The sequence below is a fragment of the Vicia villosa genome, linkage group LG5, assembly GCF_029867415.1.
Source record: "Vicia villosa cultivar HV-30 ecotype Madison, WI linkage group LG5, Vvil1.0, whole genome shotgun sequence".
Lineage (NCBI taxonomy): Eukaryota > Viridiplantae > Streptophyta > Magnoliopsida > Fabales > Fabaceae > Vicia > Vicia villosa.
In genome coordinates, this window is record NC_081184.1 from 152,819,556 (window position 1) to 152,842,846 (window position 23,291).

The window sequence follows — 23,291 nt, forward strand, 5'->3', positions numbered from 1 at the left end:
TGTGTTACTAATGTAATTCAACTTGCAGGGTCTTGTTGCATTCTTTGAAGAGATGTTTGAAAGAATTGAGCACAGGATTTGTTTAAGGCATCTATATGCCAATTTCAAGAAAAAATTTGGAGGGGGTGCACTCATTAGAGATCTAATGATGGAGGCTGCAAAAGCCACTTACTACCAAGGCTGGTTACAAAAGATGAATGAATTGAAGTTGATAGATCTTGATGCCTGGACATGGTTAATGGGTGTTCCTCCAAAGTCATGGTGTAAGCATGCTTTTTCCTTTTACCCTAAATGTGATGTACTAATGAATAACATATCTGAATCATTTAATGCTACCATTTTAAGTGTAAGAGACAAACCTATTTTGACCATGTGTGAGTGGATTAGGCTGTACTTGATGAATAGATGTTCTGTCTCATCAGCCAAACTAAAAAAATGGCCTCATAAAGTAATGCCAATACCTAGGAAGAGGCTTGATAAAGAAGTCATGCTAAGTGGGCACTGGTTGCCCACTTGGGCAATGGAAGAGACCTTTGAGGTGAATCATTCATATAATGGTCAGAAGTTTGTAGTTGACATTGCTAAGAGAAGTTGTACTTGTAATTTCTGGGAGCTAGTTGGCATCCCTTGTAGACATGCTATTGCTGCTCTATCTTTCAGACAACAGAATCCAGAAGATTTTGTAGACAGTTGCTATCATAGGGACAAGTATGGCATATGTTATAGTTTTCCTATAAGTCCAATAAATGGTGAAGAAATGTGGCCTGAGGTAGAAGTTGATCCAATAATGCCCCCCATGTACAAGAGAGGTCCTGGCAGGCCTAAGAAATTAAGGATTAGGGAGTGTGGAGAAGAAGGTGCTAGAAGAAGGAGATTACCAGGTGTGTCTTATAGGTGCACCATTTGTGACAAATTTGGTCACAATGCTCAAACTTGCAAAAGCACAACTCAGAATCCCAATGCACTTAAAAGAAAGGTATGTCTAGTCCCTATCACAACTCAAAATGTTTTTTCAACCTGTATATGAAATTAACAAATGCTGTTCTTCATTCATGTAGAAAAAGGTTAAGTTGGATGCTCATACTGCTGCAACTCATGGAGCTGAGTCTGGTGCAACTGATGTAGCCCAAACTGCTGCAACAAATGGAGTTCAAACTGATGCAACTCATGGAGCTGAGTCTGGTGCAACTGATGTGGCCCAAACTACTGCAACTGATGGAGTCCAAACTGCTGCAACAGATGGACTTCAAACTGATGCACATCAGACTGATTTTTTTGGAGACATCACTGATGATGTGATCTCAAGCCTGCCAGAGTTTAACTCTACCCAATGCTCTGCTGTGGATGGAACCTCACAAAGGAGAGGTAAGAAAAAGATGTCACCTACCAAGCCAATCAAGAGGAGGACAAGTGAAAGACAGAAGTTGTTCTGGTTTAAAAAACCAATAACTGGCCCAGGTGCTAGCTCTGAACAACCAATATCAGTGACTGATGAAGATAACAATGATGAGTCAAGGCGTGGGAAGAAGAAATTGAAGAAGAACTATTAAGTCATGATTATGTATAAGTCCTAGTTATGTATAATGCTAGTGAACTTCAATATTTTGTTTATGTGCTTTTTTTGGAGGTACAATGATGATGTATTTTGGTACAATGTTGGTACAATGGTTGTCCTTTTGTTATCCATTTTGTCTGTTAAGTAATTTTATGCTACATTATCAACCAAATTTTTCAACAAATTATAAGAATTTAATGAATCATACTAAATCACATTAATTGAACAACCAAAACACATTACATTGCATATAACTGTCAGTTACATCTTTTGTCTCAAATATGAATTCATTTCATTACATATATGTGTACATTACACCAAACAAAAACCAGGACATAAACAATGCCACTTTCAGATGGGAAATGCTTCTCTTCAAAACAGCCTGCTTCAATTTGGTTTTTTCCAGAATTCCTTCCATCAACTTAACCTTCATATTTGCCAATTCACAGTCCTTGCATAAATGTTCCGAACTGCTGATTTCGTCATCCCAAATAAAAAAATCACAACTATTCTCCATCTGCAACAATTACAAAACAGCAATCTTATTCAATGTTCAGTAAACCCATTTAACAAAAAAATGAAATACCTAAAACCTTACTCCTGCATTCTTGCACTTCCAGAATTTCCGTCCGCGATTCTTGGACGTCTTGGCTACCCACATCTTCATGGGATGACTGCATCCACATGTGGGGATCTTGAAATTCACGTTGGAGGTGTAGGAATTGCAGCTACCGATACTTTTACTGGTTTCCATTTCCACAGGTGAGAGTATGAACGACGAGAGGATGAAGCAACTGGAATCACGAAGAGAGGATGAAGCAACTGGAATCAAGAAGAAGAGATAGCGTAATCCTAAAATTTGGGAATAAACCCACCCACGATTGGCCCTGAAGAAATTGAAGGAGCAAGAATGGAAGAAAATCAGAATGAGATGACATCGTGAACCCTAAATCCCAAATTATAGAGGGAGACACTGCCACCGTGTCACAACCATGCCACATAAGCCAGAAGATCCATTACACGTAGGCATTTCTGATGGAATCTCCCTCATTAAGGTTTCCCTATGGAGAATCTTTATTTGTTAAGGGGCAAAGGCTAAATTTTTTTTTAATAAGGGGGAAAACCGAATATCGCTTATTTGGCAGGGGGTGAACACTATTTAACCCTATATATATATATATATATATATATATATATATATATATATATATATATATATATATATTTGGCCATGTAACTATTAAAATATATGCTACGAAAATGTGTTATTTAAGTTTTATTTGTGTTTATACATGTTATACAAAAATCATATTTTAAAAATTACAAGATATTTTACATCGGTTACACTTCAAAACAATGTAAAAAGTTATCTCCTACCCCTTATCCCCTTACCTATCAGGTCGACGTGAAAAGTTTAACTTATCTCCTCAATTAATAGATTGTCTTATGGGAAAAGTGTCATCAATCATCTCTGTTATACTTGATGATCGAGGTAAAAACCTTAAATATCCCTTCGATTCACTTGTTGACCGAGGTGATAAATTGTTTTTCATCTCAATCAATCATCTAATATGAATGGAGATGGACTTACCATATGTTATCTCTGGAAGATCAACCATAAAAAATATTTTATGTAACATTGAATATTGGTTTAGACTAATTTTATTCCAGAAAAGCAAAGTGTAAAATAAAATAGATTATGAATCCTCTGGGCCAAGTCCATAAAATGGTAAAGATTTAAGGCATGTTTTATCTTAAAAAATAAATTTTTTTATTTTAAAATTTATTTTTATAAAAATATTTTTAAAAATTTAAATTCCTTTTTATAGATTAAAAGATTAATTTTGACATCTTATAATTTAACATAATCAAAATTACAATTTTTTAAAAAGATGTATCTCAAACATGATTTTTATGAAAAATTATTTGAAATAGCTTTAAATTTAAGTGATTTTTTAAAATTTTAATATCTAAAAAAAATTATAAAAATATGAAATTTCTAAAATAAAATTTTAAGAATAATCATTTCAATTAATTTTTTATTTGAAGTATGTTTTAAACTTTTTTATAAAAAAATTCAAAATAACAATATAACACTATAAAAAATATTTTTAATAAAAACTGAGTATTTAATCGATCATGGTGTCATATAGGTCCTCTAATCTCTAGTGGCGTTTTGGTGGAGAAGGTGGAGGAGGTTAGGGAAGAAGTTTTCAATCATTTTTCTAACAAATTTAAGGAGGAGGATTTGGATAGGTTGGCGTTAGACGGGGTGGACTTCAAGAGTATTTCCTCCGTTGAAAGGGATTCTCTTGAAAGCCATTTCCAAGAAAAGGAGGTTAAGGAAGCTATTTGGAGTTGTGGTAGTTCTAAGAGCCCGGGCCCGGACGGTTATTCTTTCTTGTTCCTAAAGAAGTGTTGGCACTTTATTAAGGAGGACTTTATGAATTTCATTAATTATTTCTACTCCGGAGGAAGAATCTCTAAAGCTATTATCTCCTCTTTTTTGACTTTGGTACCGAAAGCCTAGTGGGATGTATGTATAAAGTTATCTCGAAGATTTTAGCGGGAAGGTTGAAGTGTGTCCTTCACTCGATTATATCTACTTGTCAAAGTGCTTTTGTCCCGGATCGATACCTTCTTGATGGGGTGTTGGTGGCAAATGAGTTGGTGGACTATGCGAAGAAAGAAGGTCATAGTTGTTTATTCTTCAAAGTGGATTTCGAAAAGGCCTATGATAATGTTTCTTGGAATTTTCTAAGATACATGCTTAATAGGATGGGGTTTGGTCCTAAGTGGAAAACATGGATGGAATTGTTGATTTTTAATAGTAGTATGTCGGTTTTAGTTAATGGGAGTCCGACAAAGGAGTTTGAGGTGGAGAAAGGCCTTCGACAAGGAGATCCTCTATCGCCTTTTCTCTTTGTTATCGTGGCCGAAGGTTTGGCGGGTCTCGTGAGGAAATCTAGTGATATTGGAGCTTTTAATGGGATGGGTATTAATGGTAGTAGGCCGGTGGATATTCTTCAATTCGCGGATGATACTTTGTTGGTGGGGGAGGGTTCGTGGAGGCAAGTTTGGGCTATCAAAGTGGTGTTAAAAGCTTTTGAGTTGGCTTCGGGTTTGGGGATCAATTATCATAAGAGTAAATTGATTGGTATTAATTTGACTAATAACTTTCTTGAGGCCGCCTCTTATGTTCTTTCGTGTAGAGTGGAAGAAAGCAAATTTGTGTTTCTCGGGATTGTCATTGGGTGTAATCCTAGGAGTTTCTCTTCTTGGACACATCTCTTGGCGAAGATGAAGAAACGTCTTTCGGGTTGGAAAAATCGATTCCTATCGTTGGGAGGAAGGATCACACTTTTGAAATCCATTCTTGGCTCTCTTTACATTTTCACCATGTCTTTTTATAAAATTCCGGTTTGTGTGGCAAAGGAGTTTACTAGAATGCAAAGTAATTTCCTTTGGGGAGGAGTGATGGATGACAACAAAAGGAGGATTCATTGGATTAGTTGGAAGGACGTTTGTTTACCTCTTGACAAGGGTGGTCTCGGCATTAAAAATATTTTGACATTCAATGCGGCTCTTCTTAAGAAGTGGAGGTGGAGGATCCTAGAAGGCCGAAATTCGGTGTGGTATAATATTTTGAAAGCTCGTTATGGCGACATCTCTATGAAGAGTTTTGGTGGAGGTATGTTTCCTAGTTCTTTACCATCTCCTTCGTCTTCTTCTTTTTCCATTTGGTGGAAGGATCTTATGTCGGTAGGGAAGGAAGAATATAACGACCCTATTGCGTCCTTGTGTCGTTTCAAGATTGGTAATGGTTTTTCAACCCCGTTTTGGGAGGCGAGATGGTGCGGTGAGTTTTCTTTGAAAGACAAATTTCCGGTGTTATATTCGGCCTCTAGTTTGAAGATGGTTTCGGTGGCGGGTATGGGTGGTTGGATTAATGGTTGTTGGAAGTGGGGGGGTTGTGGAATTAATTCCTTTCTTCTTTCCGAACCTTCTTTTAGTTTGGTTTTCGATTCTTTTCGTAATTACATGGAGGAGTTTGTGGTAGATATTGAGAGGAAGGATGAAATTGGTTGGGATTTAACCGCGGATGGTTCTTTTTCGGTGGCATCTTGTTATAATTTTTATGCGGAAAATTTTATTCCTTTCGGTCCGCCTAATAGATATGATAATGTTTTAGCTTTGGTTTGGAAGATGGAGGTACCTTTCAAAATTAAGGCTTTTGGTTGGAGGCTTCTTATTAATAGGCTCCCAACCAAGGATCAATTAGTTCATAGAAAAATTGCTTTGTCTTTGGATAATTCTCTTTGTGGTTTTTGTGGAACTAATCCGGAAAGTAGAGACCATGTTTTTTTTGGGTGTAAATCGGTGGAGTTAGTGTGGAGGGAGGTGGCGGTTTGGATTGGAAAGGAGGTGGGAGATTTAGATGTTGATTGTTTTTCTAGTTTCTCGGATTGGTCCCTTTTTTGTAAAAAAAAGAAAGTGAAAGGAGGAAAAATAGGGGTTGTTTGGTTAGCAACGGTGTGGTCCCTTTGGCTAACAAGGAATGGTATTTGTTTTAGAAACGAGATTTGGAATGTGAATAATACGGTATGGAGTATTAAATCGTTGGTTTGGAAGTGGAGCTTTATAGGGGAGATTACGCATTCTATTTGTAGTTTTTACGAATTTATCAAGGAGCCCTTGCTATATCTTTCGTAATTCAAATAGATTTGTAATTTTCTCTTTTTTGTGGCTCTTGCCCATCCTTGTGTAAAAAGGCTTTGAGAACCCTTAGTTCTCTTTATATATTATCCTTGCTTACACAAAAAAAATGGTGTCAAAACCACCAAAAACAACATGAATAAATAATTTGAGACTGCCACAGAAACCATGAGGAAAATGATCCAAAAATTTCACTGAGCAACATACATCATGTAATAACAATTCATACAACAAATGTACATATAATCCTCTATCTAGGAATCTAAGTTATAGTTGAAAGTAACTCCTGTCTCTTAGTTATGAACTAGCAAATTAGAAAAATCAATTCCCTTGGACTTGTAATATCCTCTTTCTGCATTTGTTAATCTACCTTGGAACATTCTCCACTCCATGCCACATCTCTCTTTAACCTGTCACCAATACCATGCAAATATACGCATAACAAAATCAAAATCCATTTAATCCATATACATTGTTAACGCAAAAAATATATATTAATGTCAGTCAGTTAATCGTAATCGTCAAATAATAAATAAAAGAAAAATATTTGAATTACAAAAGGTTCATATCATACCATCCGCCAAGCCGGCTTCCCAGTTTGTGCTTCTCCCTATCAAGCACAAATGCGAAAAAGTTAAGTATCAAAATTTATAAAGCTTCGTTTGAGTGACGATATAACTAAAATCAAATATATATAGTTCAACCGATAAAAGTCGATATTACTAGGTTGGATCCTAACCCCACTCTCACGATTGTGTTTGTGAGTGGTAAAAAATAAAAAATTACCTGATCTCCTAATGATGGAATACCTTGGTGAACAATCCATTGAGCATCAACAACTCCAATTTTCTCATGGGCCGGCTATAATAGTATTAATTCAAATTCCATAACAAATCAAAATTATAATATAAAAGAGAAATAAGCTTAATTTACTACCTCAACACATTTTCTAAAAGCAAAATCAAGTCCCCAGCCATGTACAAATTCATTCTGCAAAAACAAATGCGTTACTGTCATAATTTATCGAAAGCCATCATCAACAACTAACTACATTTGAAATAATTTAAGTAAACAGAGTGAGCATTGAACCTGAATCATATGCCACACGCAACGCCACGCGTTTCGAGAAAACACAGGAGCCATAATCTCAACAAATGCTGCACAAGGAGGGAGAAGAGGGTATTTACACTTCCCTGGTTTCTCTTGTGCTTCTCTAATAATAACAAAAAACCAAACAAATAATCAGCCAATAAACAATACTCATTCTTTCAACTGAAATTTGTAAACAAATTTGTTTAGTTCTTACTTGTGAACTTCACTATCATTTCTTCTTTTTGTCATATTCCAAATCAACCCTTTTTGAGGTTCCAATGCTGGCTGTGAAATCTCCAAGCCATGTTTCTTCACTAGTTTTAAGTATCTGCAGATAGAATTCAACATGCAAATGAAACTTCCTCAACAAAACAAAGACTAGATTTCGAAGAATCGAATACTAATAACAATGATACTAACTCTTCTGCATTAAAATTTTCAACCCCAAGATCTTCGTCCCACATGAAAATATACTCATATGATGCCACAATATCTGGATGCAGAAACCTCTTAGCATACCACCTAAGAAGAGAAAAATTCGAGTTTGGTAAACAACAATTAAGGAAAATGTGACAATGAAAACTTGTAATCCAAATTTGAATAGCTGGCAGAAGATTTAGTTTACCACTTGGTTTGTTTGTGAACACTGACATGAATAGCCCGTTTCGACCACTCAAATTCATCCCATTCGGTCGTTCGGCCATCGTAATGAAAAAGTAGGATTGTGAAGTCCTTTGAAAACTGTTCAAGTGCCATAGTTATGTTATTTAGCTTAAAGAAACATACACAAAAACCCTATGCAAATATGGAGAAAGAGAAAAAGGACCTTTTTGACAGCTGCATCAATGTTGTTTTTCTGCTGATATCCAACAGTGAAAGTCACTAGATACTTTGGCTTAGAGGTTATATCCTACAAGTAAGTAGCAACTTAATCAAATTCTTTGTATCTTTTAGCAATTCACATAAGCACTTATATGATAAACAAACACCTATGCTATAAACATGTAATTCAGTTGTTTATCCAAACAAGGCCTGGATCTGTTCGGTTAATTATTCTCACCTCATTGGGAAAACCCCACAATCGGCGCAAGAAGAAGTCCGATTGAGCATTAACAATCCCGGGAGGTAATCTTTCAGCACCTCTAGGATTTGTTGGAACCCAAATCTGCACACAATCATCAAAGTAAGTCGCAGTTTTCTGATTATCATGTAGATTGATTATATAGTCCTACCTGATTTTCGGATGAGGCACTGTCATCGTTCTTCATGAACGACCACGCGTTGCTCCCGCGAATGCAAGACAAATCAATGGAAGGAAGCAAACTAGATGGGAGATTCAACTAAAAAAAAATAAAAAATACTAAGCATATTTAGAATTCAATTCTAGTATCAAATAACATCATAACATGAATTACAGAAAATACTGAATTTCAGCAGCACCTTAGTTGTGGAGAATGTTGGAAGTGATAGTCCTATAAATAAGCCAAGAAATCCTCCAAAGAAAAATATGACAATAAACTTCATACTTTCATTTGGTTTTCTCTTGGCAAAGCTGAAACAATAAAGAAGCAACATTTTCACTTCAAGGGAATTACTATCATATGTTAAACTTTTTATGATGAAACAGAATAACAAAACATACCGCATTATTATATCCAAAAGTTTCTGATTGTAATTTCCATATAAGAGAACCAAGATGTTTAAAGTGCAGAGAAGATAGAACTAAATTTATGAATAAATGAAATAAAAAGAGTGATTCAGAAAACAAGAAGAAATATCAAAGCATGGGAAAAAGCAGTGGTTATGAGTATAACACAAGGAACTGGATTAAGAAAGCAACCAAAGTTGAAACAAGTGAAATGTGAGTTTGAAATATTCACGTGATTTTCCCCTAACAATTCCGCAAGTTACTTATTTGGTCTGTTTTATTATAAAATTAAATTAAATACGCAAGCGCGTAATATCCACTACTAGTATTTAATAACCATGTACTACTTTTTTTGTAATACAAGAAATACTGTATCAACATGGAATTTTTTATAAATTAAATATGGTTTTTTCATCTAAATAAACTGTTGATGTGAATCCTATTTGACAAGGAAAATTAGCACTTGGGTCACACACCACACAGAGATTTTTTTAACACATTTTAAGATACTAAATATTCTATCTAGTTCAAAAAATGTTGATTAAATTATCTAATTTAATGTAAATTGATAACAGTTTTAAAGTTAAATTAGACTAACGGTCCTTTAACTTTTTTTTATTTTTTATTTTATGTTTGTCCTTTATTTAATAAACTTTGATTTTTGATCTTTTAAATATACTTTTAAGAGTCATTATTGTTGTTAAAGATGAGGTTGCAGCTACCTCCTGGTTGCTCACCGATCTGAAGGCGGATCCCAGCTAATTTCTTTACATAATTTCTAATCCGAAAACTACTCCTATTTCATTTATGAAGCTCACTGGTGTTATCAAACATAAAAATATTGACGATGTCGTTCCTATTCAAAGAGCCTAGTGGCGTGCAGGTGACATTTTGGAAAATTTTATTGAGTGTTTGTTTACTTACAATGCCGGTAAGGCAGTTACTTCAATTTTTCAATGATTTTCACACTTTCCAGAGTATAGTCAATGTAATACTGATAAATTATTATCATACAATATTTTTTAAGAAAAAAAGTGTTTTCTAATTAAATTACCTGCTTTACTCAAGAAACTAGTGGCTGACTTGTCTTTGAACAATAAGTTTCAAACAATAATGATAAAAATCTCCGGAAAGAATAATTAGTGGCCATAACGACCAACCATTCCACCCACCCAATTGTGAATGCTTTTAAACTCTATGTTATTTTAAGTGGTTTGACGAAGTTAGGCAGATACCCATATACCGTTCCAAATCAACTAGGTAAAAGATTCTAAAAGAACATTATAAGTTTACCTATATTCAATTTTCTAACTCTCAGCTCTGAAATTCTACATTGAGTTGTTTTGTTCTTAGCTACTACAGTATCACTAACCAAAACACAATTCTCTGTGAATGTGAATGGAGTGTGAGAAAACATATATATGTGTGTAAAAATTGGTAGACAATGTGGCGATGGTTGTGTACAAGTCGTCTTCCGTCGTTGCCGCCGTCCTCTAAGGATTAGTTGAATTAAACAAATCAATTCCCACGGCCTTGTAATATGCATTTTCTGCACTTGCCATCCGACTCTGGAACATTGTCCACTCCTTTCTACACCTTTCCCTCACCTAGCATCAACACCATGAAACCATCAACATATATATTTTTATAATTTAATCCATTATAAGTTTCTTGGTTAATTAAGCAATTATTATGTTAGAAGAGAAGCATGGAAGCAAGAAAAATATCATGAGAGGATGGATATAATTGAAACATGCATAACATACCCCCTGCCATGGCGCTTGTCCAGAAGTTGATTCTCCCTACCAAAGCGGGAAAAAACAAATAAGCATCTTAGTTTGGCAATATGAGTACAAATTACGAAGACTAACAAGAATCATCATGGAAACCAAATTACCTGATTCCCTAGTGAGGGGATACTTTGATGAATGATCCACTGAGAATCAACAACTCCTATCTTATCATGGGCCGGCTACATGACAGAGCAAAGTTACTTGAATTAATGTTTTAAGAACGAAATATAAATTTCAATAAATGGAAATGAGATAAATTAGTAAATATAAGAAACCGACTCACGTCAACACATTTTCTAAGAGCAAAGTCAAGACCCCACCCATGGACCAAGTCATTCTGAAGAACTCGCAAGGTTATAATCGTAATTAAATTATAGGAGACGATTGAATGTTTAAACAACTAAACAATGTATATTAAAAAAAAAAAAAAAAAAGAGTAGACTTCAAACCTGAATCATATGCCACACACAGCGCCATGCATCACGTGAAAAAACTGGAGCCATAATCTCAACAAACCTGCATGCATAGCACAATCAGATACACCACCTCATGGTATGGGTGGATAACACAATGATAATGTCAACTGATTCTTACGCTGCACAAGGAGGCAGATGAGGATCACTGCACCATCCTGGTTTCTCCTCTGTTTCTCTAATAAAAATAAACAGTTAATGCATTCTTTTACATAACAAGCATTGGAAGAAAGCGAGGATTGAATTTTTATCGTTCTTACTTGTGAACTTCCCGATCACCTCTTCTCTTAGTCATTTGCCATGTCAGTCCACTATTAGGTTCCAAACCAGGCTGTGAAATCTCCAACCCATGCTTCCTCACTAGTCTTAAGTATCTGTAATTGAAATTAGAGGAGATTATCAAACCTTTTGAGTATAACCAGAAATGAAACCTTAGCTATTCATGGATTTGATTTTGGTTCCCTGTCAATGTAACAATTCTTTACACTTTCATTTTGCCTTTTAAAAAAAAAAAAGTTCTACACTATAATCTAACCACATATTAACAAATCACTTAACAAGTTTGACCATGACAGCAATTAAATTTTTTTTTTAAAATCAAAAATTTGTAAATAAAGAATCAACATATAATCAGTTGATAGTGTGAAAAACTTGAAACAAAAATATGAAAACTAAATTCTGAATGTGTTCTATTGCACCGTATCATATGATGCATATCTAATACTCACTCCTCTGCATTAAAATGCTCAACACCCAGATCTTCATCCCATATAAAAATATAGTCATATGGTGCCACAATGTCAGGATGCAGAAACCGTTTAGCATACCACCTAGGAGGAAAAACAAACAAAAACTTTAATATCATGACATAATTAAAATTTTGAAATGGCAAAATGTTTTTTGTTTAGTTAGGCAAACAAATTTGATGGTAGAAGTAAGAAAGAAAAATTTGTCATACATATTCATGTTCAAGCAATGGACTCATACCATTTCGTCTGTTTGTGAACACTCACGTGAATAGCCTGCTTTGACCATTCAAACTCATTCCATTCAGTTGTTCGGCCATCATAATGAAACAAAAGAATTGTGAAATTCCCTGAAAACTGCTCCATGTAACAGATATAGTTTAAAGACATGCACAAAAGCCTAGGCAATGGGAGAGAGATAGAAACCGAGAGATGACCTTTTTCACAGCTGCATCAATATTATGTTTCTGATCATAACCGACAGTGAAGGTCACGAGGTATTTAGGCTTTGAGGTTAAATCCTGTGAATGGTAACTTAATCAAATGTTGTGTATATAAATAACCTACGACAAAAAAAAAATTGAGGCCTCTCCAGTTCAAGAATAAGATTGGCCTGATACCAGGAGCATAAACTCAAGCTTGAACAAAAGAGCACATGTTGCAAGCCACACAAGTTTTCTGCATTCTTTCCCAACTTGTTTCAGTACTGGATTTGGGTTTTAAGCCAAGTATGTTTAATGAAAGCAAACAAAGAATATGCTTAAAAATCGGGAAGACTCCTTTTACAAGTTTTAGTAACTGTAACCAGGCCTTAATCTGTGTATTTAATTGAATTTTTCCTATGCAATAAGTTTCATATGTCTTCGAAGCACATAAGCTATTTTATGATAGTTACCTCGCTAGGCTGACCCCACAATCTACGCAAATAAAAGTCTGACTCAGCTTCAATTATCGCAGGAGGTAATCTTTCTGCACCTCTTGGATTTGATGGAATCCAAATCTGCAGACAAAAATGAAAACATGCAGCAATGAATATTTGGGCCTTAACAAATAATATTCCCTGTAAATCATATTCCATGTATTATAAAATACAGAATCATACTCAAAAATTGATAGGATGCTCAATAGTGGGACTGGGACAGACAGAAGGGGATGTTTTAGTGGTCATGAAGCATGACAAGCCCATAATTTGGAGAGCCTATGAGCGTAAGAAAAAGAAAGGGAAGAGGAGAGAGAATGGGGTAGCTGCCTAGCTGGCCGTTAGCTAGATTTAGGGGAATATAGGGGAGGAGAGAAGAATAAACAAACATAGCAAGAATTCTGTTACTATCTTAGAGGTAAGGCGGAGAGAAAAAGTATCCATTGTAGAGAGCTTAGTCTCTTGATTTTCTATTGATTTTTAATATAATCTACATATTTCAGTTTCCTATGATATTCTTATTCTCTTCACTGCTCTATCAAAAACCATCACCAAAAAGAAGCAAAAGGTCTTCTGATTCTCATTATAGCCATATATTAGCTTTGTCTCATGACAGGATCAAAAGTGCACCTTCAACGTGTCATTTAATAACTGATATTTTGATGAGTCGCTGCTATTATTCTTCATAAAAGACCGAGCATTGCCACTTTCATATTCGTCTTCAAGGGAAGACACGTCAATGGAGGGAAGCAGGTTAGATGAGACATTCAACTGCAAATTGGTAAGCACCATTAGAGTTCCATTATTAAGTTCAACAACAACATTAAAGAATCATTTTAAGTTCACTCAAGCATAAGGTATGCCCAAAAAGAAGACGTTCCTAGTCTGCACCTTTGTAGTTAACGTTGGATATGAAATCCCAATAAAGAAGCCAAAAAGTATTCCAGCAAAAGTTGTCAGAACAAGCCTCATACTTTCATTTGGTTTTCTATTGGTAGAACTGCAGCAAACAAGACACAAACTGCATTTAAACACAGGTACCAAATATTAATTGGCACATACAAAATTTCTAAAATAAAAAACAACAAAAAGTTAGTTGTAAATATTAGACCTGCGAGTACTGGTCCCCATTATGTCCACACTTTTCCGATTGTGTGATCATAAACTATACAGATTACAGAGGAGCTATTCTTCACTATTTAGCAAGTGGGATGTATCCTCCATACAAGACGCAAAGATGGTTGTTACAAGAAAACAAGCCCTATTGAAAATACAAAGAACTAAATATGTTAAAATGGAACCAGAAAATGATTTTATATTACAAAAGGGAAAGATACACCATAGTATGAGAAAACTATTAGATTTTCGAATACAGTGCTTCCCAAATATCCCCCCATTAGAACAAAAGACTTGATATATTAGAAGTGTTATTAGTAGCCCCGCAGGGTCAGGCTTCTACTACTTCTAAAGTTGTATTGCATGCTTAATTAGCTAATTTTGCAGAGAGCTTGCATCTTTCAACATAATGCCTAACTCAAGGTGTCACTGCTTCGGAATTCCTTATCACTACTTCAGCCCTTCGTGTATAGGATGTCTCATTTCCTCTGTTGCCTCTTCATCCTCTATTGTCAATCATTGTTTGGATTGATCTTAATGTTGTTAATTCAGTTTTAACCATTTCTATGATTACTCCAAAACCGTTATGCTACTGCTAAGTGCTAACTATAGAACGCTGGGATAGTTCCCAATAATTGGCTATGTCCAAGCCCAAGATCAAGATGACATTAAGTTTGCAAACTGGTGAACTACTTAGTGGAAAAATTCCATGCTAGATACCATCACATCAGATGAATATATATGTTCAGCAAGTAGGTTGTGAATTGAGTTTTCTTATGTAGAACAATAAATCTAGAGTACTAGACTAGGGGAGAGTACTCCTATAGGGTGTCAGGAACTCAATGAAGAAAGAGCAAATCTCAATATCAAATAATTATGTGAAAAAACTGTTGTATGTCTACAGATACAGACCCATTCAATATACTGAACATTTTTTCAGGTGAACCGTCCCATTCATCTTATTTTGTTGATTCTACAAAAGTTATTCAACATTTAGGATGTCTCATTTCCTCTGCTGCCCTTTCTAATGTCTCTTCAGCAACATATAAATATTGAATTTTCTTGGCCATGCAACATTTTGAATTACTCTTCAAGCTATGGACCATCTTATTCATTTTTATGTATTGTTTTCTGCAGTTATTCAGTGATTAGTATGTCACATTTGCTCTGTTGTCATTGCAGCATCTATTCATGATGAAGAAAACAAACTAATTTTAGATTCTTCTTTGAGTGTGTTTATCTATGACATGCAGAGAGCTTATTAAGCTTCAACTTAAAGGGATGCTTGTCAGAATCGCGATCAGAATCGTGAAATCCATGGATTTTGCGATTTTGCTCACCCTAAATAATCTGAATCGTGAGTAGAATCCTAATTCAGAGCAAAATCCCAATAAAATCGCTCGAAATCGCTAAATCGCAGCAAAATCCGCGATCCTATATGGATTCCACCGATTTTGGGTTTTTTTTAGGGTAATTTTAGAATGGATAAAGACGACCCGGTTCAGTTTTGTGACACAGTTTTAACCCTTTTAAAACTTTTGAGTACATTTATATTTAAGATTTGAGACTTGGTTATTTTATGATTACAATTTGAAACTTTTTATTATAATTATTTACTATTATGAGTTGAATCCATCGATTTTGGTTGCGATTTCCGATTATGCGATCTTGATATCCCCTTTAGATTCAACAAAACGATTTGAGTAGAATCCACCGATTTTGGTTGCGATTTACGATTTTTCAATCTTACTATCCTCTTTCGATTCAAAGTAAACTCTCAATTCTGACAACCTTGATTTAGAATATTAGAAATATTAGTGTTTCCGAGTCATAATTGTTTAGTAATCTTATTGAGTTGCCTGTGTGTTGACAGTTTTTCAATAGTATTTGACCTACATTGGTAGTATAAATTAGTAGTCCTAGCAGTCTGCATCTAAACCACACATCATATCGATGCAGTATCAATTAATAAGCTAAATGCTTCCTCCTTTATCCATCTAAGAGTGTGTTTGAAGATACAGTGCATTCCTTTCACCAGGCAGCAGAACTGAAGCTTCAATGAGTAGCTTTTAGAGTCACCATGATTTCACTCCAATTTCAACGCGGTTCCAAACAAGTGCGAAGTCAAACACAAGAAATACAACATACTACATTTGGAGGAACGGTATGGGATGGGGAAATCGAGTTTCCCCAGCAAAACGTTATTTTGGTAGGTTGACTATTTCGTATCAAAATTGATTTTCCTCCAAACCATGTTTTGACTAGAAGTGATAAAAAATAGCTTTTAGGTTGAAAATTTTGCACTAAGTTTTACATCAAACTAGCTTTTAAAGTTAAAATATCCAAACAAGAATCACTTCACTCCTAACTCAACTTGAACCAGATCGATTTTATAAAATCATGCTCACTTTTAACAACGGATATACAAATTTCAAACATTATTTTATGAAATAAGTCAATTTGACTAATCGCAGAATGAAACATTCCCAATACAAAAAAAATGTGTAAACAAGTTGCATTTTTATAATCATATAAGCAAGAAAAACACTAAACATGTGCATTTCCCCTAATAATCGCCGCAAGTAACTCATATGCAACTTAGCAACAATAATATTAATATCCAAACATTCCATAACCAATCACATAGGAAACACCGCACAAACGATTCAAATATTATCAGATTATTATTCATACCTGAAATAGCCCTAATTCCACGCCGCAAGATCTGCAAAAACCACAACACTCGAGTGAGTACTGACAACGAAATCTGAAGTGAGTGATGACAACAGTGTAAGTGATGATGATCGAGTAAGCGATTATTTCACAAACGTGAAAAGAACGAATAAGCGATTATTCGGTGGAAGTTTGTATGATGTGAAAGACGGTTATATGCTAATTTTGGGAGCAATGTGGTTGGATTCTGTTGTACGTGTGAAATAGGGAAATGAAAATAAAGTGAGAATGAGAATGCAGGCAGGAATTTAAATTTGGAATTAAGAAAAGTTATAAGGTCGTTTTCATGATAAATTTGATGAGATAATTGTAAAAGAGGGAATTTAGGTGAAATAGATGAAGGAATTTAGGTGACTTTTCAATTCAGTGTCTCACGCTACGGACGGCTACCCTTTCGTCCAGTAATTACTAGAACAAGTAAAAAATCTTTTTCTATTTTGTGTTTTTTGTTTTTTGTTTTTTTGGTAATTCAGTATTAAAAAATTGATTATTTTTTACTATGTTCAATGATATTTTACCAAATCATTCACAATTAATAATTTTACCAAATCATTCACAATTAATAATTTTACTAGACAGTTAAATTAAATGTGATTAAAGGAAATATTAAAGATGAATTTGAACTTTTAAATAAAATTAATTAATATAAATATAGTGATAAAAACAAATTAAGATGTTTTACTCTTTGCTCGTATTACCAAAAAAACATTTTTAAAAACGAGAATTTTTTACTTTAAAAGATATTGTGGTTTTCAAATTTATCACATATCCTTTTTTTTTTTTTGAGTTGGACAAAACATTTATGGAACTTAAATATTCGAAACTAGTATACTGTCCGGTCATATTTTTAAAAAATAAAAATTATTTTTATGATTATTAAAAAATTCAATCAAATGTAGTTAATATTTTAGACTTTCTACAAAAAAATTGATTGAATTTACTATAATGTCTTCTTTATTAAATTTAATGAAATGTTGGAAAATGAAATAAAAAGATAAGTATTAGAAATTATAACATTAAATGATTTATTGATTGCTTATAATAGTGACCAAAAATTAAAACATTTTTATTGCTTATAAATGTGACCGAAGGGTGTACAAACTTATAATTGCATGAGTCATAAGGATTGTTATTTACTATTCATGTGCAGTTTGCGTAGATGCAAACAAAAATGCCCAAATCATCTTGTCTTCGAATATTCTTATGCTTTGAAGTTATGGAATTGGTTTTTCACCATGCTAGGAGTAGGTCTTGTGAGCACCATATTTAACATTCTTTTGTTACGTGACACAGGTTCTAGAGCCCTCAATGTAGGGTTGTTATCCAAGCTTTCATTGTCTCCATTTTAAACACAATATGGTATTCTCGAAATCAAGCCAGATTCAAGGACCATTTTCTACATCGAAGGTCAGCTTTAAACCTAATTCTTGTTGAGGTATCCTTCATTGGCAACTTTACTAAAAAAGGTATCTAACTCTTTCATACATGACTTCCCTATCATCAAAACTTTCAAAGTCTTCATTCATCCCCCCAAATTTCCTAGGCTTGTTGAGGTGTTGTGGCAACCCCCATTGAGAGATTGGCTCAAGAACAATATTAATTCATCTTTCTCTTCTTATATGGCTTCTTGTGGAGGTTTATTGAGATTCTACAATGGTGAGTTCGTCTATGGATTTGTTGATTTGATGAAGTTTTTTATCTTTTCATGCAAAGTTATGGGGGTCATCCATGCATTGGACATTGCTCATCATTTTAACTGAAACTTTATTTGATTTGAAACAGATTTGGCTCTGTTGTTGCTTCCATTACAAGATACCTCCATTATGCCTCATAGTAGATTGCTTAATTCAATGTCAAGCTTAAGTCTTTAGGGTTTTTAGTTACATACATTGGAAGGGAACTCAATGTGCAGATAAGTTAGCCTCGGTTGGTTTATCTTGTCATACGCCTCTTTTTTTTGACATTTCTCCCTTTTTTTCTCGTTCCTTTTATCATGCACAACAAGCTTGGACTATATTCTTTTAGATTTTGTAATCCTTCTTAGGATCAAGCTTTAACCCCTCCTTCTCTTGTATTTTACACTTCTTTCTTTAATGACATATGTTCTATTCTAGAACAAAAAAATAGAGAGGATTGTGAAAATCACGACGAAGCGAGATTTCCTAAGCACTATGATGATGTGGCACTATAGTTCGAAGGTTGTGATCACGGTGCTTCTTGAACTAGAGATGTTGATCTTGAAACAATATTGTTATTCGGTATCAATCTTGAATCAGCATTTGTTATCTACGATACAGTGTACCTAGGGTGGTATGTGCGTGGTTAGCACTCCAACACCCAAGTCAATTTAGGGTTTGTGTACCTGAAAATCTTTTATAAAGGTAGTTATACCTTGGACCAAACAAAGCAAGTTGTATAATGAGCCTCGTGTTACTGAGTTGGTCAGTGCTGAGTGGTGGGTCTTTGGCCTTTGGCCGGTACCCAGAGGCGGTTCCATGTGCCCGGGCTCAATCCCTATTTTCTTTGTACTCCCATCAATTTAATAGTCGATTTTAGACAAAATCATGGGCAAAATTAGGGGGAAATTAGTACAAATAGGGTGTGAAAAGTAAAACAGATGAATAATCAATGGTGTAAAGTTTTTGCCCAGACTTCCTAAAATTTCTGGCTCCGCCACTGCCGGTACCGGAACAAGATCATTGGTTTAAAACAAAAATAATTGGTATTAATTCAAATTTTAAATTTAATTTAAAATAAATTAATGATATAGTTTAAATATATTATTAATATAAAATATTTACAATGTGAATTAATTAGATTATTGTGTTTACTTTTTATCATAATTATTTTAAAAATAATATCTATAAATATTTATGATCCTCTGATACTAAAAAATATAGTACTATATATGAATAGTACGTGACAACTAGATCAATATTAAAAAGAATATAAAATTAATCATTAAATAATTAGTACATACCCGAGTAAACTCAAATAGTATATTTTTATGGTTTTATAATTTTTATTTTCTTTGTAGAGAAGTAGTTGTTTTATTTTATGATTCAGATCTTATAAAATGGTTTTACAACTCACATGCTGATATTATTTTCTACGGCTACTTAAATTTTTGTGGTAGCAGATTAGGCAAGGCATTGTATAAAAGTTTTAATCAATGTCAAAAATTAGGCAAAAGCATTATCTCGTGAATAGGGATGGCAACGTCAATACGAGAATCTAACTAATGGTATTCCCTCCCACTTTATTTATAAGAAAAAAAATATTTAGTTTTATTGAGTAAGGAATGTATCTGGTCACACCAGATCAGATAGATTTATTACTCAATAAACCTAAAAAAAAATCTTTACTTGTAAATAAGGCCAGAGATAGTATCATTTTAGTATAAATTTTTTCAACCAAGATAGTATATTGTTATAGTTATTTTTTTTATTATACTATTATTTATTTTTTCTTTTCAAATAAATTCAATCATAGACCTTCTCTCTCTTTTTAATAACTAATTGAGAAAATAATTAATTTTATGAAAAATATGAAGTGGAGTTATTGAGAAAGTAGAGGTATAATTGATAAATAATAACATTAAATTATAAAAATGATACTTAAATAAAAATAAAAAAATTCTTCTAAGACGACTCTTAAAATGGCACGGAAGGAGTACTATTTTTCGATGAAAATATGATGATAAGTGTATAATTTTCTTACATATATGTAATTTTGGAGTAGCCCTTGAAATCATTTGGGGTGGATGGTTCACTTCTGAAACACAGTTGTTTCAGGGGTTAATCCGGAAATTCATTTATTTAATTTTTGGGGTGTTTCTGTAGATGCATATCCAAACTATTTAAAAATATATAGATATAGCGTGGACGACTTAGTTGTGAAATGTTGTTTGCATTTCAAGTGCGTCTGGAGACGCGTCTCCAGAATATGAAAAGAGAAAATAAGTTTTGAGTGTGTTCGCCCTTACCCCTATGGAATGGATAAAGTAATCCCTGTTTTTTGTATAGATAGATGTTTGTTGCATACTGGACTTTTAGATATGCATTTATACCAATATTTTCAAAAAATTCGGTGCTTATCAAATTTTATTGGATTTTTTACTGAAAAACTACAAGAAATATTGTATTTGTTCCATATTCTTGAAAAATCATTTAGTGTTATTTTTTAATGTTTGAGACTTTGTCAGACACTTTTGTAGAGTTGTGATTGCAGCGATAGTTTTATATTGTCCATAATGATTTAATACTTGAATAAATATGCACCATATGGTGCTAACAAAAATAATTCATAATGTCTCAATTTTGGTATCTCACATTTGTGTACTTCAATGGCGTGAAACCTCCTATTGATTTTAGGCTCATATAGGATACTCCTCTTATTGTTCTGAAATCCAAATAGGATAATCTTACACCACACATACAACAGAATGGTGATTAAGATCGAATATTTTTCATCACTCGTTGATATTAAAGAAAATGTGAAGTTCAACAACTTTGAGCTAAAGATCGATGAACATTTGAAGGTTATATGGAGCATATACCAACAATACGAAACAAAGAGTTTGAGGTAGATGCGAGCATTGCGAGATTTGTGGAGAATATTATCAAGATGTTGAAACATCCTAAATCATCTAGTAATGTTTAAGTTTTGTTCATGTTGTTTTTTTGTTAAGTTATTTAAGCAATGTTCGTGTTAAGGTATATTAATCCCATAATAATGTAGTGCCAATTTTCATCTAATGCAATGATAAGATAAAATATCAATAATATACAAATAATTCATTACAAATCCAAAATAATGTCAATAACAATATAAAATAAACAAACTAATAAAATCTAATGAGGTCCACCACGGGAAAATGTGTGTTATCTCAGAAAACCTTGCATAGACCTAGCCATTTAGGTTTACTAAACTCATGATGTTATTTGAAATAAGTGATTTCCTCTATAGCCACTGCTAGTCAATCGTACCAGGTTGAGGCGGTGGCACGTCATCTGAAGGTCATCCATCATAAGAAGGTGCAGCATTATTTACTAAATAAGCAAGTGGAATGATGTGATGGTGTGACACTATAAAGTACCACTATAAATAGGGAGGTTCTAGGGCCCAGCCAGGGTGAGCACTTGCACAGGCTCGGGCCCACTAAATATTTGGGCATATATGAGTAAAAAAACAAAAAAAATATAAAAAAGAAAAGAAAGAAAGGATAGAAACGAAAGAAAAGAAAAATCGCGTTGTGACATCGTCTTCCTCAACTCCCTCCCTCTGTCATTGACCGCCAATGCACGGAGCACCCCCGTCTCCTACTCTCCTTCATCTTCTTCCTCTCGGTCTCTTGCCTATTCTCTGTCTCAACTCCCATCTGTTGCTCCGCCGCCACTTTCGTAACCGTGGGTCGGTCTCCATCTCCTTCATTCCTCCTCTGAGGCTTAGCTCAGGTATGACTTGACTTGCTTATTTTTTAATGATATTGAAGGAAAAATGAGAATGAGAATGAGATTGAGAGAGAATTGAAAGAGGATTGAAAGAGGATTGAAAGAGGAAAAGGTTTTAAGATTATGGAAATTATACAATCAGTGGTTTGTTAGGAAAAGGTTTTTAATGTTAATGATTTAAGTTGAATTTAAAATGGGAATGATTTAATAATTGGAATGATTTATGGTATTGTCCTTATTAAATTGTTGTGAGCCAAATGATTTACAGTCAGTGTTCAATGTTCTTCCATGAGCTAAAGAGCTGGCTTTGAAACAATTTGGGAATTTTCCCATGAATGTTGTTATTAGAGAGATCTAATACTCTTAAAATTGGTAATGGTGCCAAGAATTTAGGAAAACTAATAATGTTAGTAGATGATAAATATAAGTATTGAAGTTTAGATGTGAGGATTTTAGCTTTGCTATCAATTTTGATAGAAAGAGCAGCATTGTGTGAAAGAATAAGAAAATGTAGATTTTTACATGTTGAAAATTGGTGAAAATTCACAACACCACTCAAGTTTGTTGATGACAAATCTAAGTAAGTAAGATTTTGTATTTCAAATATTGAATTTGGAAAATAAACATGTAAGTTGTTATTAGAGAGAATCAAATATTTCAAAGAATGAGTTGAGAAGTTACTAATGAATCATGTGAGGTGGTTGTCCCCGAGGTCCAACTCTAACAAGGAAGGAAATTTATAACACCAATGTAGAATTGTCCCATTTAACATGTTACCTTCTAAAAACACCATGCTCAATTTTGAATGTTTTGTGATTTAAGTTGAATTTGTGTTTGGAATGATTTAATAATTGGAATGATTTATGTTTATATTAATGATTTAAGTTGAATTGGAATTTTTTATGTTAGTGATTTAATTTGAATTGGATTTTTTTATGTTAATGTATGGCGTTGGATACTTGGATTGGTGATGGATTCTCAAATAGTCAACTGTTGTTGACTTGTTTTTTTAGAGATGAGGAGATTTTTGGTTGAATCAGAATCAAA

At 33.9% G+C, this 23,291-nt stretch overlaps 3 protein-coding genes across 5 annotated transcripts; 1 reads left to right on the forward strand and 2 right to left on the reverse strand.

Moving 5' to 3' along the window:
* The first annotated feature begins 2,132 nt into the window (after nucleotides 1-2,132).
* Nucleotides 2,133-6,268, forward strand: LOC131605759 (uncharacterized). Its single transcript, XM_058878077.1, has 3 exons — nucleotides 2,133-2,301; nucleotides 3,709-3,945; nucleotides 4,086-6,268. Exons 1-3 carry the CDS (start codon nucleotides 2,133-2,135, stop codon nucleotides 6,266-6,268), a joined length of 2,589 nt encoding a protein of 862 aa, XP_058734060.1.
* LOC131607819 (uncharacterized) lies at nucleotides 6,210-9,250 on the reverse strand. The gene is made up of 13 exons (XM_058879774.1): nucleotides 9,006-9,250; nucleotides 8,804-8,915; nucleotides 8,596-8,703; nucleotides 8,424-8,528; nucleotides 8,190-8,273; nucleotides 7,989-8,104; nucleotides 7,784-7,885; nucleotides 7,578-7,691; nucleotides 7,361-7,484; nucleotides 7,208-7,261; nucleotides 7,058-7,132; nucleotides 6,846-6,881; nucleotides 6,210-6,681 (listed from the first exon to the last, which is right to left on the reverse strand). The coding sequence occupies exons 1-13, from the start codon at nucleotides 9,008-9,010 to the stop codon at nucleotides 6,565-6,567; spliced, it is 1,152 nt and encodes a 383-aa protein (XP_058735757.1). The 5' UTR covers nucleotides 9,011-9,250; the 3' UTR covers nucleotides 6,210-6,564.
* A 900-nt stretch (nucleotides 9,251-10,150) lies between these two features.
* LOC131603266 (uncharacterized) lies at nucleotides 10,151-17,143 on the reverse strand. 3 transcript variants are annotated; one of them, XM_058875567.1, is made up of 16 exons: nucleotides 16,888-17,143; nucleotides 16,753-16,783; nucleotides 14,054-14,203; nucleotides 13,834-13,963; nucleotides 13,573-13,713; nucleotides 12,919-13,023; nucleotides 12,461-12,544; nucleotides 12,265-12,380; nucleotides 12,006-12,107; nucleotides 11,538-11,651; nucleotides 11,399-11,455; nucleotides 11,254-11,320; nucleotides 11,088-11,141; nucleotides 10,909-10,983; nucleotides 10,778-10,813; nucleotides 10,151-10,618 (listed from the first exon to the last, which is right to left on the reverse strand). In XM_058875567.1, exons 3-16 carry the CDS (start codon nucleotides 14,071-14,073, stop codon nucleotides 10,505-10,507), a joined length of 1,215 nt encoding a protein of 404 aa, XP_058731550.1. In that variant the 5' UTR covers nucleotides 14,074-14,203; nucleotides 16,753-16,783; nucleotides 16,888-17,143; the 3' UTR covers nucleotides 10,151-10,504. The 3 variants fall into 3 exon arrangements, with proteins under 3 accessions (XP_058731550.1, XP_058731549.1, XP_058731551.1); XM_058875566.1 differs by having other exon boundaries at nucleotides 16,753-17,142; XM_058875568.1 differs by having other exon boundaries at nucleotides 13,834-13,942; nucleotides 16,753-17,140.
* Between the last annotated feature and the right edge of the window lie 6,148 nt (nucleotides 17,144-23,291).